Below are 17,663 nucleotides of genomic sequence, written 5' to 3' on the forward strand. Positions count from 1 at the left end.
TATGTATGTTTTGCTCTTGAAGCCATTTCACTGCAAATGGCCAGCAGTGTCCCGTCCCGGGAGGATGAGCCCTGTGGGCAGGGGTGGGACGAGGCCTTCCTTCCACGCCCACCTCTCTCCTATGGGGGCCAGTTAAATACGCACGTCAGGTGAACCACAGAGAATCTTCTAGTGTCCGTCTGTCCCATGCAAACATGTTTCTGACACTCCTGTGTGTGTGCAGAACAGATGTGGGCACACGTTTGCCCTTTCCTAGATGCCCTGAGCAAGGGATGCGTCTCCCGTGTGCCCAGCGCTCCCCTTGCAGCACAAACAACTGGAAACAGCCCGCCCAGCAGCTCTGGGCCTCCAGGAGCATGGCCCTTCACCCTGGGGCCTTCCCTCACATCACCCCCTTGCACCCCTTATGCCCTAGCTAGCCCACACTCTCCTCCAGCCCAGACCCCGCCTGGCCCTCAAGGACAAAGGCCACAAGCCTTTCCCCGGCCCCTTCTGCAGACAGGACATTTATCACTGGACCCTTGCAATTTGAGCACTTCGCAGTATACTGCTGTGCCCCGTCTTCTTCTTTTGTATATTCTCAGCACTGCTCACGTGTTAGAAGGACTACCTGTCTATTCTCCTGCAGGCCTTCCTGTGCCAGTATTTGGCAGGTGCCAATTACTAACTCACGATGGCATGTCTAAATGGGAGTGGTTAGGAACTGCTTTGAATGGACTCTGGAATCAACTATGAATGTTTCGGGGATTATCTATTTCGCTGTGCTGCCCACACTATTGTTTATGCAATCACAGAAATAAAGGTGATGCGATGAAACCACTTACAAGTGAATTAAAGAAATCTGCTACACAAATGCCATCTCAAGGGATCCTTCAGTGCCAGGCTTCCAGAGCACATTTAATGTGCCCCAAATTTACAAACATCCAGTTTAATCCAATTCTTTAAAAACAGTAACTGTTTCAGAGAAAACACTCCTACCCCACTGTATTTATACAGGGGAAAACACCCTTCATTCACGTTTAGTTTTGCCACATATTTGGTCTTTCAGTTCACTGCCTGCGTGGAATAAAGTTCAGAAAAATATCAAATAAGCTCCTGACACCTCATCTAATACCCTGAAGATCAAGGACAGAAACCCATGGATTTTATCCTACCCAGTACCCAGGTGAGAAGATTAGAGATAATCTCTCCATGTCCTTCTTTTTTTTTTTAAAGATTTTATTTACTTATTTGAGAGAGAGAGAATGAGAGAGAGCAAGCACATGAGAGGGGGGAGGGTCAGAGGGAGAAGCAGACTCCCTGCCGAGCAGGGAGCCCGATGCGGGACTCGATCCAGGAATTCCAGGATCATGACCTGAGCCGAAGGCAGTCGCTTAACCGACTGAGCCACCCAGGCGCCCTCTCCATGTCCTTCTTCACAGAATTAGTAAGAAACTAAAATTATACTATGTTATAGAAGATAAAATTATGTGACTAATATATATTCTCATTATAATTAAATTCTCTACAAAAATGACAATCTCAATTAATGAGAACATAAAGGGAATAGAGATAATACAGTAAATTAAACCGGGGAAAAGGCAGAAAATCCATTTTCTTCCAAAACTTGACTCTCAAAGTGGATCTTTCAATAAAATATCCCATGTAGCTGAAAATATAACAAGCCGGGACATAGGCTAACCCTAGGACTGAACAGCAAAGGCCAGATGTGCAAGACATCACGTCCCGCACAATGTCCCCAGCACGTCCTGCTGATGCGTTCCAAGGCCCTGCTCCCCCTCCCAGAGGGGCCCCCCAGGGGTGCCCTCCACCTGCTGGGGCTGGCATGGAAGTCAACGCTTGCTAGCCACAGCTAGGGATCAATCCTAAATCTGTTCTTTAAATCTGTGATATAAAGTTCTTGACTGTTTTGACTAGAGCTTTCAAAAATCTAAAATTTGAAAAATACACTGCATAACCAAATGTTCACACACAAGATGTGCCACGCATTACTGTGTACGCCCAGTAAGGTCTGCAGCACTGTGAGATAATTCAGTAACTATGTGTATGGACCGTGTTCAATTTACCTAATACTCAAGGCACTTACCTTCAAAATAACAAAATACGATTGCCTTTACTATGGTATATTTTACACTACGAAAAAATAGTATGCAGTGTACTCAACAGTAACAGAGTAGATAATGTGAAGGTTCCTGATTTAAATAATCATGTAGAGAATTTTTTTTTTTTTTTTTAAAGTAGGCTCCATGCCTAGCATGGAGCCCAGCACAGGGCTCGAACTCAGGACTCTGAGATCATGACCTGAGCCGAAATCAAGAGTTGGACGCTTAACCGACTGAGCCAGCCAGGCGCCTGAGAACAGAATATTTTAAGGAATAAGAACTTAAAACCACTTAGGATAGAAATCAAAGGAGAAAAAACTAATTTGGATATGACAAAAACTAAATTTAAGAGCAGTTATGCATTTACACTACGGTGGCTTTGACCTGGTCAGGTTTAAACAGTGAGGACGTGCGTATAAAAGCAGGTGCACCGGGAGCTGCCATTACCCTGCAGGGGGCGCAGCGGGAGGGCAGCCCCATGAAAGCACCCGGACGGGGGTGGCACTCGTCCCGGAGGAATTATATCACTCCTTAACGGAGTATTTTCCCCAGTAATTAAAAGAAATGCACGTCCTCCTTCAATATTTCGGATACAGAACGACTGGAGTAAGTCCAAAGAAGCTTCCTGTGAAGGAGGCTTCGCTCCTGTCTGAATAAAAGCGTGAGCGCTGAGGGAAGGGGCAGGCTAAGTGCAGACACACGCCGATGGTCAGTCTCCCCCCCGTGTGGGGACGGCTGGGAAGAAGCAGCACGTTCGTTAAGCGCAGCAAACGCACTCCATACAACAGTACAGCTATTCCCCGACAGTTTAAATGACGCTAAATATCACATTTGATCGAAGTAGCAAAAATGTGACTCTCCTGAAATACACTTTGCGGTTCCTTTCAAACCACCCCAAATTACTTGCTATGATCTAAGAACAACAGAGCACAATCAGCAATTCATTATTAAGTACTTGCTGAAACCTATGATGGAACAAAGGGTATTTTTAAGAATTCTTAAAATTATAGATCATTTCAGCACTCATTAATGATCATCTAAAATACACACACGATTCTGGCTTCAGTATTCATTCGGTGGGTCTATCCTAGATGTCAAGTGATGGCTTTCTCTAGAAGCTCCTGGAGAAGATGGCCAGTCCTAAAACAACACAACAGCTAGCAACGTGAGGAGCTGCAGCCAGCGTCCCATCACCCAGCATGGCCTTACCGTTGCGATCGGCCCATCGACGTGGTAGTCCAGGCTGAACACGTCCCACCCGGTGTCACCTGGAGAGACCTGGGGACAAACACAAGCACTGCAGGCTTTCCGGCCAGTACCCCGCTTACTGCCAAAGGACCTGCCCAGTCCCCAGAGAAAGGCTCAGTAGTTCTGAGTGTCAGCTACATGAGAACTGCATCTTTTTGTCAACTCCCGTACCTTCGGCATTGGAACCACAGCCACTGAGGAGGCGCTCTGCAGACTTGGAATGAGTACCAAAAAATCCGTTTAAAATTAGTCACTATATTTTTACAACAGAAACTCGGTCTTCTATGTCCCAAATCCTTTAAAACTCAACATTTTAAAACCCAACGGACCCTGCCAACGGTCCTTCATCATAGCTAAGCAAACAGTGTACAGTGTTTCTGATGCTCATTCCCTAAAGAAAATCCATCTTCTAGCAAACTGAAACACATCGATTTTCAACAAATGTTATTATTTTGATAGGCATTATCATTATATATCATCCCTGCGGCTCCTACAACCTTACCAGTAACAGGAGTAAGATCCACTCCACAGTGCGCTGCCAGGCGCCGTGGCGAGTGCTCGGGTTCTGTGCCCAGGGTCCCGCCCAGCGCGCTCATCGACGATCGGGCCATGCAGCAACAACGCCCCTCCCGCCAGGCTAGACTACGTGCACTCGAGCAAGCTCACTGCCACGCAGGAGCAGGGCCACGGTACCTCCAGGAGCCTCACGTCCAGTCTCTTGAGGATCTCGGGGCTGTCAAACTGGGCGTTGGTGGCTCTGACAGCGGTTTCAAGGATTCCAGTCAGGTTGTGCTGATACAAAGTCGTAGCTGGACGGACAAGTTCTGGTCTTAACAGATTTTTAAAAATTAAAGAAAATGTTACTTGAATCCTTAATGAGCTTTGTAAAACTCAAAATCATAAAAAGGGTTCAAATTATAAAAACCAAAAAGACAAAAGAAACCACTACAATATGGGAATAAAAGTTTCACAGAATTAGGGACGCCTGGGTGGCTCAGTCGGTGAGGCGTCTGCCTTCGGCTCAGGTCATGATCTCAGGGTCCTGGGATCGAGTCCCGCATCGGGCTCTCTGATCAGCAGGGAGTCTGCGTCTCCATCTGCCCCTCCCCGTGCTCATGCTCCCTCTCTCTCTAATAAATAAATAAAATCTTTAAAAAAAAAAGTTTTACGAAATTAACTGACAATAGGATTTCACCAAGTATTTTGGCAAGTAAAACAGTTCTTTAAATCTTCAAAAAAGTTAATTTTGATTCCACTTAACTTGAAAATACTTACATGTGCCACACATGTTAAAAATAAAGCTTTCAACTTAAGTCTGGGCTACAGTGACATGAACTACTGTGATCTCCTGCACAGGTCCAATGGGAAGAGAGGTCCTCATTACATCAGAACAGCCGGATACACGGACGTCATGATTCTAACAGCTAAAAATGACTGCATCATCAGCAAACACTTCTTCAGGGTTACTAATGTCAGGGTTTCTCAGTAAGAAGCTAACGTTCCTATGGCTGAGAGCCGGCCAAGTTAAGAGCACGGCCGTTGTGTGTGTGTTGGGGGGGTCAGCTGGTATACACTTGCCGTTGTAAGGGACGGAGTGTACCACGTGGCCAACAACCCGTGTGACACACAGGGCAGCTGGTAAGAGAGCAAATCCTAGGAGTTCTCATCACAAGGAGAAAACCTTGTTTCCTGTTTTTCTTTTCATTTTGTGTGTCTATATGAGAAGAAGGGATATTAGCTGAGCCGACCGTGGTCTCCACCACAGAATAGATGGAAATCAAGCCATCACGCTGTACACCTCACATTTACACAGTGACGTATTCAACTATTTGTCACTAAGATGGGAAACCCCTGCCAATCATTCCCAGGTGTGCACTGGAGCTCCGCAGCTACAAGCCCTCGCGGCAGTAAAACACAGGGCAGAGAGAAATGAAGGACTGCAGCACCGTCACTCACACATCTGAGGCTAGAGATCAGTGGCATTCCCCCCTCTTAGAACCATAGACCTGAAACATGCCTTATGAGATGCTCTAAATAGAAAAACCTAGCATAAGACAAGTACGTTAGGTCAGCTAAGTGATCAGATCCATAATGTGACCACGGACCTCTGCATTTTGCCTTGAACTGAAAGAACCACCTGGCCAACCTCCACCTGCACCCCAGGCACCACTCATTCCACACGCTCACGTGAACCCCCATTTAGGCCGATGGCACCTCCCCTTCACACACTCATCCCCACCCACACTGCCAGCAGGCACTGACCTTGCGATCAGGACTGAGTCCACCAGAGGCCCCTTCCCTACTCGGGGTGCAGGAGCGAAGCAGATCACCAACCCCTGCTCAAGCTGACCGCACAGTTACCCATGAGCGCGAGCGTGTAGGTCAGTCATCACTGTGTGCGCCCCAAACTAGCTACTTTTCACACTGAAGATGGGACTTCTGGGTAGAAGAGGGACGCAGGGGCCCATGTCTGAAGTGGGGGCCTCAGGAGAAACGCACATCCCTGGCTCCCCCCAGAGGGACAGAGCCACTCCGCGAGTGGGTCCAGCGATCCGCCTCAACCAGCTCCCTCAGGAATTCTGAGCGCCGGGCCACTAAAACCACCGCATGATTGCACAGCCAAGACTGGAAGGCAACGCACTCTTTTAAGTGTTCTAAAGGGAATATCGAACAACCCCGATCTCCATTCTTCCACACCTGAGTGAAAACCACCCACACTCGGTGCGCTCGCTCGCCAGCGCCAGCTGGGAGCCCAGGCCGCATCCCGAGGGTCTGTCTGTCTAGATGGAGCAGGACAGGCTCTGGGACAGAGGGGAGGGAAGGGGAAAGACACACAGCTAGTTCTAGAAGAGAAGATGCCATGAAAAATGTCCCAGAACAAAACAAAAAGAGTGATAATATTTGTTTTATGGGAGTTTTTTCCCCACGAAACAACTTAAACTAAAACTATGGGAGACAGTTCAGTCTGAAACAATAGGTTTTTTGGAGCTAAGTGTGATCCCCCTGCACGCCCCTCGGACCCTGGACCGTCGTGCCACGGCATTCCCCAGGCACACAGGCTCCTCTGGGAACGAGGCACAGAATGAGCACAAACAAAGGGACAACTTCGTCTCCTCAAATTTCATCCTACCAATATGTTCTACAAGAATTCAGCAAGTCTTCCTTTAAGACCGTGTGCCCAAGGGCCCCGAAGGCTCCCTTACTTTAGCAAATCCATCAGATGCCGAATGAAGTCGCCCTGGCCGAGAAGCAGGTACCGCCTGACGGCCTGCATGTGGTCCAGCAAGCTGTACTTCTTGTTCAGCACGTCCAGCAGGTACTTGCTGGTCTCAAAGTAAGCCGCGTCAATTTTGCCCCGAAATGCAGTCTCCAAGTCTGTGAACAAATCTGCAGCTATAAAGAACAAAAGGAGAAATACACAGACGTACGTAATTTGTATTTTCATAAGGATAAAACGAAAGGCTCCCATGTACAAAAGCCATTGCCAAAACCCCCCAGTGGCCTCGGTGGCAGACCCAACTGGCCGGGTGCGTGCTCGGGAAGGTGAGTGAGCCCCCAGCCCCAGAACACAGACGTGCAGCCGTGTGGCCAGCCGTGACCTGGGAGAGGGGCCCCAACAGCAGTCTGGCACTTGCTGGATCTCAAGGTCAAGTCACCCTCTGCAATATGACGAACCCAAAACCACACTCCAACATGCTGGTGAGCAGTGCAGTGCAGGGCGCGTCACACTGCGCCTACGAGACACTTTGGGAAGCGGGCTGGAGAAGACACAGGACGGCACGCGTAAGAATGAGCTCTGTCAACTGCGAGCCTGGCTGTAAGAGTGAGACCACGCGTTACCGTGGGTGTGCGGAGTGTGGAAGCGCACGCTGCTCTCCACCAAGGTGGAGTCCGATGACGCAGTAATGTGAGGACATGACGTGTGGACATGTGAGTGGTACCGTGACCACATTTTAAGAGGCCGTGCAGAGTGGGGAGCATACTTCTGTTAAACTACGTAGTTTTAAAAATGTAAATATTACCCCCCAGAAACATTTTTCCTGAACCACAGCGGAGTGACAGAGGATTTACATTCCAGAGGAAAGGTTGAACCCTAACCGGCTTGAGCCCAGCGTGGCCAATGAGACACCATACCCACAACACTCCTTGTTCCCTAATGGGTTAGGCCTCTCCCACGCTCTTGTTTGTAAAACTGGACTCTTTATTCTTTAGTCATGCTTTCAAATATTCAAAATTTTTCACATGTAAGAAATAGAAAATCGACTTTTTCCCCCTGCTTTTGTGTCCCTAGCAGTCTTTCCAGGTTTGCTGTCTTTCAGCTTCCCAACCGTACTACTAGCCTAACAACAAAGAAAGCCTCGTCCTGCAGACTGCAGCAGCGTGGGGGACCGCGGGCACAGGGTGGTCACTGCAACCGAAAGGACAGTCATGTACCTCATCAGCAGCCACAATCCCCCGCGACCCCCGCACGTGAGCACGGGCACCAAGCTCCATGCCCTGAGCTGGCGGTCTTCTCTAGGCACGAGGAAAAGGTCAAAATCTGTCAATACAATTCTCCTGGCTCTTCTTCCTTGTTCTACCTCTTAAACATAGGTACTTCCCAAAAATCTGTTCTTGGACCACTCTCTCTCTTACTCTAAGAACTAAACTGGGTCTACACTTCCTAAAACGTGTATGGCTGAGTTGTGTGTGTTAGAAGCACGTGGGGCAGGGAGGAGAGGCCTCTGATCTCAACAGCTGGAGCATCCTCGATGCCACTGAGCCCTGTCCTTAACCAGCATGGTGCATGGGCGCTTCCCAAAGCCCTACAGCAGGCCCTGACCTCCATCTGGATTTTCAGTGTAGCTCTTCCAGTACACTCTGGAGACCTCCTCCAGTGAGTCCTCTCAGACACTAAAAATCAAATTGGGCCAAAAGGCACATGAGCAGAACCTCAACACCACTCACCGTCAGGGAAATGCAAATCAAACCACAGAGAGGCAGCACCTCACACCTGTCAGAATGGCCAGAATCAAAAACACAAGAACAACAGGTGTTGGCGAGGATGCAGAGAAAAGGGGAGCCCTTGGGCACAGCTGGTGAGAATGCAAACCGGTGCGGTCACTGTGGAAAATGCTTTGGAGTGTCCTCAAAAAATTAAAAATAAAACTACCATATGATCCAGTAATTCCACTACGGGGTATTTACGCAAAGAAAATGAAAACACTAATTTGAAAAGATACGTGCACCCTATGTTCATTGCATCATTACTTATAATACACAAGATACGGAAGCAGCCCAAGCATCCACCGAGAGACGAATGGTTAAAGAAAATGTGGGATACGCACAAAATGGAGTATGACTTAGCCTTTAAAAAGAAGGCAATTCCGCTGTGGCAACGCGGACGGACCTGGGGAACATTATGCTAAGGGAAATACCAGCTGGTATCACTTCTGTGTGGAATCCAAAGCCATCCAACTCAGAGCAGGAGTGAGCTGGTGGCTGCAGGGCTGAGGGGAGGAGAGGACAGTCCCAGGGGACAAAGGTCTAGTGATGCCAGGTGAATAAGGCCTGGGTCTAGCGTACACCCAGCGCCTACAACCAACCCTACAGTACCAAACACTGACAGCTTTATCTGTCTGTCTCACCTGGCACTTCCTTTTACTGCTGATAATTCATGATTTCATTTTACTGTACATGTTTCTCTCCATGAAAGGCACAGCCACCACCATGAACAATCATTCCTACCGTCCTGCCTACACCTACCACGCTGTCCCACGCACAGAGTCAGAATGAGCACGTGAGCAGCAAACACAGCCAAGACCAGAAAGCTGTACACGTTAAGTCGGCCACGCACAAACCGCTGTGGAACTACTGGGGCGGGGGGGGGGGTGGGCAGCCAATGGGGGAAACGGAAGAGGACAGCAGCAAAGGAGGGAACCAGACAACGTTTAGAGCAGGCGGCAATTTAACACAGCACTCCGAATACACTTGTCAATCCCTGCTGATCCCTGAATAAGCCTCTGGGGTAGCTGCGGCCACCATCAGCAACATCTGTCCTTTCTTAGCTCAGCAAACCATCACTATAGCATTTAAAAAAAATAGCAGTATAAATTACTAAGAGGAATTACGAAGTATAAAACTGCTACTCTTCCAATACTTGTTAACTCCACATAAAAAAAAGGAATTGAAAATTTGCATAGTAATATTTCACACACATCACACTATGTATTAAGGTATTTTGGATAACAATTCAGAAAATCAGTCAATCCTCCTGGACGAAGAAGGCTCCAAGCAGTATGTTTACAGGCAGCCCCCCACCTCCCCATCACGCTCGTACCGTCCTGGGGCGAGTCTGCAGACTTGGTCACTGCTATCATCTTTGTAGTGGGCGTCTGGTCGTGACAAACCTGGTGCAAGAAATTTATTGATTTTCCTATCAAAAGGACCTGAAAAGGAAAATAGCCTAGAGTTACCTTTAAATAAAAATGATCAATCATCCAACTACTACAAGTATTCATACGCAACAAACTATTAATTAAAAACTAAAGAACAAGAATGTCTGGCATAGTATCAAGTGAATTCTAGGAACTGAAAAGACATTATTAACAAACACATATTAATAGGTCAATGCATTCAATTCATATACACTCCTAATCCTAAAATGCAGTAACACTGTGTTTAAGAAGACTGGTTCTGTCACATGATGCAGGCAGCTACAAAGCCCCGAGTCTGTCTCCCGGCCTTGCCTTTCTGGATTGGTCCATTGTGATGAAGGAGGGGATCATGGATTTTCGCAAGGTATATTTGTCCTGCCACAGACGGTCTGTCTTCACTGCCGGGTCGGAGGCTACAAAAAACTGAGAGCAGAGACACAGCCACATCAGACAGTGACCCTCGCGGCAAACTATCTGCTAACGGCAACACCAAAGGAGTCCTCCTGGGAGCAAAGCTCTCGAGATACAGGAGACTCGCCCTTTATACGGCAAAACTTGCCTTAAAAAGCATTTTGGATACATCGCTCTCTAAATGGAATCACATGTGTCCCAGACTTTTTAAATGAAGAATTCCCGAAGATGTAGTCTTCACGATGAGCATCAGTGGTAACCCTCTGCTGTGTAACCTCGAGGGTCTGGGTGAGAGGGTGGAGTTCTCCTCCCTCAGTAAAAACATGCAGGCCTCTAGAGGGGAGCTGCCCGCCCCCAGCCCGTGTGCAGCCCTCCACAGGCTCTCTCTTGCAGAGCCCCCAAGTCTGGAGCTCAGAGGGCCCAAAGCTAACATACTCCGCTCCTGGACTGAGGGCTCCAGAGAGACCTGGACGTACAGGTGGGCAGCACCCCTCTACCAAGAGCGCTGCAGGAAGTGACCTTCCCGAGAACCAGCCCTGCTCAGACGCTCCTCCGCTGTCCACTGTGCTCTTCACCTTCGCTGACCCCACTGACCAGCCTGACCTCTGACAACAGAAATGGCATGGGTGTTGAGAGCCAGCTAAATTGCTAGATTCCAGCTCACCTGCTCCCACAACGAGGCCACTCTCGTTTTTCAGCTAGATGTCCTAATAGAATCATGCTTTCATCTCTGTAAACTCGATTTCAGATAGAGCTGCTCAGTCAAAGCAAATCTTAGTTCTTATAGACATGCCAGACTTCCTTTCCAAATAGCCATGTCCACTGACACTCCCACAAGCAGGACGTTCCATGTTCTCATCCTTGCTCATCCAGATTTTGCCAGTCAGCTGGTGCACCATCTTTTCCTCTGAACTAGGACACCTCATCAGAAACTCTCACTGTCATTAATTATATCAATAGATCAAAAGGGAGGAAAGCTGACTAGATCAAGAGAGGCTGAGGAGGTATTTGATAGCATCTTTATTTCCCAGCCTCCAATGGTGACCAGTGGGCTTTGTGTTTCATCATCATGAACCTGGAGTTAAGTGCATCTGTGTTCCAACCCATACACTTGTTATCCTTATTGGCACTCCAGGGTTCCCATTCTGGGATGACGAGAGCCTCTTCAAGCTGGCTGCGAAGTCCTTTAGACCTGAGCCAAGGTGTCTTCTTTGCTTCTGGATGCTCTAGGCTCATCTCCCTTTCTCCCCCAGACCTAGACTCAGCCCCTCCTCCAAGGAGCCCCAGTTCCTTTTAAATGGCACTTGGACCACAATGTCAGTACTTGGTAGTGTCTTAAGTTAGGAGGTAGAGGCTTTGAGACTCAGCACGGGCCATGTTACGCACGGCAACTTGGCTCCCTAGCGGGACTGTAAAATCCAGTTAAGTCATAACATATCTGAAGTGCCTCTTCAGTGATTCTGACACAAGTTCCAAATAACCAGGTGAACAACACACAACCCTCACTAAGGGAAGTGTGTCCACAGAGACGAAATGTATTTAAAGAACTTTAAAAATACTTTCAGTAATTATATAGCAATATAAAATTAATGATTTCCTAGCAAAACATAAATAACCAAAATTAACCCAAGAAGAGAGAACTTGAAACCAGAAATGTAAAATGTTATCACTAAGGCACAGAGCCTACTTAACTTAAAAAAAAACAACATTCTTATGTTAAAGTATTCTGGACCACAGAAAAATATACAGAATGCTTCAGTTTATTTTATGGGTCTCATATAACACTAGCAAAACCTGTAAAAGTAATACCCAAAATGGGCACCTGGTTAAGTGGCTGACTCAATTTCAGCTCAGGTCATGATCTTGGGGTCTTGAGATCGAGCCCCGTGTCGGGCTCTAGGCTCAGCACGGAGTCTGCTTGAGGATTCTCTCCTTCTCCCTCTGCCCCTTCTCTCGCTCTCATAAATAAATCTTTAAAAGAAAAATAATACCCAAAATGGAAAGTATAGGCCAGTTTCCTTTGTGAATACAGATGAAAAAATTATGAATAAAATAGCATCCTTGCATTACTAGAGTAAGATATTTTTGGTCAGAGTACATTACACTTCCAATATACTACTACTTGTCTAAAGACAAGGGAATATATAACAAATTATAAAACAGTATCATGTAGTCATTAAAACTAAAGTTCATTCTTAACTAACACAAACCGTTCTGAGAACCAGGTGAAAAAAAACACAGATCTTCGGGCGCCTGGGTGGCTCAGTCGGTTAAGCGACTGCCTTCGGCTCGGGTCATGATCCTGGAGTCCCGGGATCGAGTCCCGCGTCGGGCTCCCTGCTCGGCGGGGAGCCTGCTTCTCCCTCTAACCCTCCCCCCTCTCATGTACTCTCTCTCTCTCTCATTCTCGCTCTCTCAAATAAATAAATAAATCTTTAAAAAAAAAAAACACAGATCTTCTTCCCAGGAAAAAAACAGTGCATATATCCACAAAATACACTTTTATGTGCTGACATTCAGGAGTTTCAGAGATCATGCTTTATGAAGTCTTGGTACAGAATAATAAAATTTAATGGCGTGAAGTTTTCATTATTAAAAAAAAAACGTTATTTGGTTAAGCAGGAATGCAAAATAGTATGCTTCAGAAATATACTCAATGAAGGTTGAAAAGTTTTTTTTCATTATTTACTTCAAATTAAAGTAAAAAGGGTTACAAAATATCATGCATGCACAGTATCTGATACACAAAGAGAGAAATATACAAAAAATATTAACAGGTCATCTGTTCATGATGGGATTACTAATAAACTTTCTCTGTTAATATGCTCAAAAATTTTTAATTAGTAAATATTTTTAAATCAGAAAAAATATTGTCCAAAAGAACGGAGTAATTCATACCAATGAGTGAACATAGGGTGCCAGTAAAAAAAAACAAAAACAAAAAAACTTCTCAGTAATATCACTTTTCCAAGGCAATCAAACAAAAAAGATTTTTTTTTTCTGTTCAGGGAAATCTACTCCCAAGGATAAATATTTAAAGAAACAAGATTTTTAATGATGTTAAGGTCTTATATTTGATCCCTGTTAAGTCAGGCCTAGCTAGGTGGTATCAATTATACACAGCCAATCTCCTTATAAGTAGATATTTGAATAAAGGCCAATATTTTTATGACCAAGAGGATGAGATCACTATATTTATTTTCAACTCAAATTTCTTATCTTCAGACACAAATTGAAATTACCAAGGTATTTATTGATCTTTATATTTTAAGATTTTTTTTAATTTATATTCCCCCTTTCTAATTTTAAATACATAACTAGTGACAGCTTTGAGGGATAATCGGTACTACTATAATTAAGCTATCATCACCTGAAGATACACGTCAATTATTCCTGACAGAAATTTTTTAAAACATTATAAGCCCACCACGAGTAATCTAAAAGGTCACCCAATTGCTCTGTGGCCTACCGTTCAAAAGATTAGATGAACTGCATATAAACTGTATTTATCAGTTATTCACTTAAAAGAGAAGAGCTAGTTTCTACAAACAACACACTAATTTACCCTGATAGTTGGACTGTAGCAGGGTTTTTATCAGTAAGAGCAATAAGACAATTTATTTTAAAAGATAAAAAACTCAGACAATTCAGTTATCTTTAGAAATTATGAAAGCATCACTTCATCTGAGGGCAAAGTAGCGTGCAATCAATCTCCCAGCAAACACTGAAAGGAATAGGTACATCCTAGCATTTAATTAATCCTCTGAAAAATATATAGTTATAGAGGAAAAAAAACCAAGGCCAGAACATAATTGCTTTTATTTCATTGATGCATTTTCCACTCAAGGTTCTTTAATTTTCACCATGTGTCAAACACAGAAAGAACTGAGAAAAAAATATAACATAATTGTACCATGAATTCTCATTAACTGTTGGACAAATGCCAAGGCCTCCCTACTAAAACCAGAAATGAAGAGGGTAATTTTCTTAGCAAGCAGCATAGTTTCTAAGAAACAGATCCATTGTTACACACAGACCCCAACTCCAACTGTCAACAGGCAGGCAACTCCCAGGAGCCCCCACCCCCGCCACCCTGACACAGGGAGAGAGGCTCTGGGCCCCAATGGGGGAGGACCCGAGCTGGGGAAAGGTAGTGTGCGAGGTAAGTGGGTGCATCACAGCGCATCGGGGTGGAGCACAGAAGTGCCAGATATTTTATACGGTAAACTTTTAAATTCCATAATTCTTAGCAAAAGTATAGAAGAAACAGAGTAACAAGAGCACTGAATGCATCCACAGATATCCCGAAAAGCAGTCACTGCATTCTCTCTGGTTCACTCACTGACCTTCCAAGCCAAGGATACAGATTTTCAGTTTTAGAGCATCTAAGTAAACATCTGAAGCAAGTTTGAAAATTTTCGAATTCTGAAAGCAAAAGACCTTACTTTTACCTTTGCCCTTCTTTTCTTGCTCCTAGTTGAAGCCCCTCACCCGTTGACAAGAATTATCCAAAAGGCAAAAAATAAAAATAAATTAACACTGAACTATCTTGGGGCGCCTGGGTGGCTCAGTCGTTAAGCATCTGCCTTCGGCTCAGGTCATGGTCCCAGGGTCCTGGGATCGAGCCCCGCATCGGGCTCCCTGCTCAGCGGGGAGTCTGCTTCTCCCTCTCCCCGTCTCCCACTCGTGCTCTCTCTCTGGCTCTCTCTCTCTCAAATAAATAAATTCTTAAAAAAAAAAAAAAAAAGGAAAGGAAAGGAAAAGAAAGAAAGAAAACACTGAACTATCTTGTTCTTACCTTAAACTGGCATAATTTGCTCACCTCAATCACTCGGGAAAAAACCCACGTGAGCCACTAAAGGCCGAACAGATAGTTTCTCTAGGTAGCACTAGTTACAAAACGAAAACCAAATGTTTTCATTTGTACTACTTTGCAACAGCCAAAAATAATTAGAAACTTCTTCCCAAATGTTGAAAGTACTTTGTAATCATTTACAATATCTATAAATTCTTAGAGTGCTCCATTTTTACCCACCTTTGCGTTTTGTAACAGAGGATAAGCAAAATGCAAGCTGGGTACCAGTTCCTGCTGGTTAGGCTAAAGGGTCCTGTATTTTTGTAACAATTCACAGTAAAATCCCAACTGGTGGACCCAGAGGCAGTTTTTAATGATTCCATACCAGAAACAGCGAAGCTCGGAGGCCACCTGGCATTTCCGGTAAAAGAAAAAGAAACTCCTTCTTGGGCTGCAAAACAGCCAAAGCGAGAGCAGCTGAGGCAGGACACTGACCCCTGCTCGGCAGCAGGAGAGAGAGAAGCCTTTCCAGAGGACGCGGTAGATCCTGGCACGGGAAGGAGCTTCCTGGAAGGACAGAGCTAGACTGTAGTAACACGAGCTCTCAAGAGCCAGCAGCAAAGAGACTGAGATCTCCTGCTCTCAGTAGGAGCCTCGTGCAAGAAAGTCACTGAGGAGTGGGCCGCTGGGTCAGAGAAGGAAGGTCCAAGAGCTCCAGCAGGGGCAGGCAAGGGCAGAGAAAGTTCCGGGTCCCACACCTGACTGGCCCGCCACCCGTCCCGAGGCAGAAGAGTCTGCTGTACACGTTCACGCCTGTGCTGACTCTGCAGAAAACCAGCTCCCACCCACGGCAGCAGTCCCAGTCCCCAAGTTTCCTTGGGGGTCTTGTTCTAACTGGGGGTTCTGGAGCTGGGGTCCAGGAGCCCAGAATGCAGGAAGGCAGGTCGATAAATGTGGAAGGGAAGGGAATCACACTTGGACTGGCACTAACTTCTGTCTGAAATCTAGCTCTTCCCTCCATTATAAATGCAAAGAACAGACTACAGTCCCCGTGACTTTGTCACCAGAAGAAATCAGACGTTCTCACATCCCCTGTGGAAAGTTGGTGCACAGATCTCAAAGTCACTAATCCTTCTTACTGAACGCGTTAATAGAAACATACATCTATTACTGTATCGCTAATTTAAGGCTAAATCTGGAAACACTACATAAAGTTAAACAGAGTTCTGTACCTTGTAATTTCTCTCGTACGCAGTGTTTCCTATTCTTCATTGACGATTAACTTTCCCCCCCTCATAGAGAAACTCCCAAGACGCTATTCTATAAAGACAGCGGGTGTGGACCACGGAGGCACTCTGGATTCATCTCCGTCTCCTCACCCCAACCCTGACGGCACACTCTGCATATGTCCTGCTTGAGTCCGGCTGGTGCTGCCGAGAAGCTCAGGCTTCGCTGTGCCTCCCAAACCTCCTCATGCCCACGTCACAGTCCAGTCAGACCTCCCTACGAGGTTCCCAAGGGCAGCCAAAGGGACCGAGACTGAGAACGACCGGGCTCTACTCGGGCCTGCTGGATACATGGTAGGTATCAAGGACATCCCCAAAACCAGCAACAAGGCAGAAGCAACTCAGCAAAGGAGGAAAGTTAAGTCTTAGAAGCTAGATACCGCTGGCTCCCCTTCACATAATACAGTCACCACTTTAAAGTGTGAATTCAGTGGTTTTTAGTATTTTCCGCAACAAGGTTATATAACCGCCATCGCTATCGAATTCTAGAACATCTTCACCACCTGCAGAGAAGCCCATCAGGCAATGACCTCCCCTATCCCTCTCTTCCCCACCTAACCCCGGACAACACTAATCTCTCTCTCTATGAATTTGCTTATTCTGCACATTTCATGTAAATGAAAGCATACAATATATGACCTTCTGTGTCTGGCTTATTTTACTCAGCCTAATGGTTTCAAGATTCACCCATGTCCTAGCATGCATCACAATTTCATTCCTTTTTAAGGCTGAGTATCCTATGACATGGACAGACTGCATTTTGCTTGACCACCCTTTAGCTGACGGACACTGGCGCAACTTCCACTTTGGACTATCATGACAATGGATAACGCTTCTGTGATGCTCCTGCACAAGTTGTAAATGAATGTGTGTGCTGGCCTCTCTTGGGGACACACTGGGAACGGCCGGGTCTGCGTGTAACTTCCCGAGGAACCGCCAGCTCTGTTCCCCACCGGCCACACTACTCCGTTCCCACCAGCACTGCATTAGGTTCCAATTTCTCCAAGTCTTCACCAACACTTGTGATGTTCTGGCTTGTTCTTTCTTCTAATACCACCCCAATGAGTGTGATATGCCGGTATCCAACTGTGGTTTCGGTTCACATTTCCCTGAGGACTAATGTTTTGAATCTTTTCTTGTGCTTATTAAAGACCATTTGTAGATCTTCTTTGGGAAAATCTCTATTTTGGACTTGGCCTATTTCTCAACTGTGTTTATCTTTTTGCTCAAGTCATGATAGTTCTTTATATATTCTGGAAGCTAGGCCCTTACCACATATATGATTTGCAAATACTGTCTCCCATTGTGTGGGTTATTTTTTTTACTTTCTCAATAATGTCCTTCGATGTATGTAAGTTTTTAATTCTGATGCAATCCAATTTAACTTTTTCTTTTGTTGCTTAAG

At 45.8% G+C, this 17,663-nt stretch overlaps 1 protein-coding gene across 3 annotated transcripts in view; it reads right to left on the reverse strand.

The window, feature by feature from the left end:
* Positions 1-17,663, reverse strand: part of TUBGCP3 (tubulin gamma complex component 3) — a 72,608-nt gene that overhangs the window by 20,777 nt on the left and 34,168 nt on the right. For all 3 annotated transcript variants that reach the window (XM_081815213.1, XM_081815215.1, XM_081815214.1), the window contains 5 exons: positions 10,079-10,189; positions 9,670-9,778; positions 6,554-6,743; positions 4,044-4,179; positions 3,312-3,380 (listed from right to left, as the gene is read on the reverse strand). In XM_081815213.1, coding sequence (XP_081671339.1) covers positions 3,312-3,380; positions 4,044-4,179; positions 6,554-6,743; positions 9,670-9,778; positions 10,079-10,189 — 615 coding nt within the window. The remainder of the gene's footprint in view (positions 1-3,311; positions 3,381-4,043; positions 4,180-6,553; positions 6,744-9,669; positions 9,779-10,078; positions 10,190-17,663) is intronic.

The sequence above is a fragment of the Leptonychotes weddellii genome, chromosome 3, assembly GCF_054177405.1.
Source record: "Leptonychotes weddellii isolate Sample4059 chromosome 3, ASM5417740v2, whole genome shotgun sequence".
In the NCBI taxonomy this organism is placed as follows: Eukaryota; Metazoa; Chordata; class Mammalia; order Carnivora; family Phocidae; genus Leptonychotes; species Leptonychotes weddellii.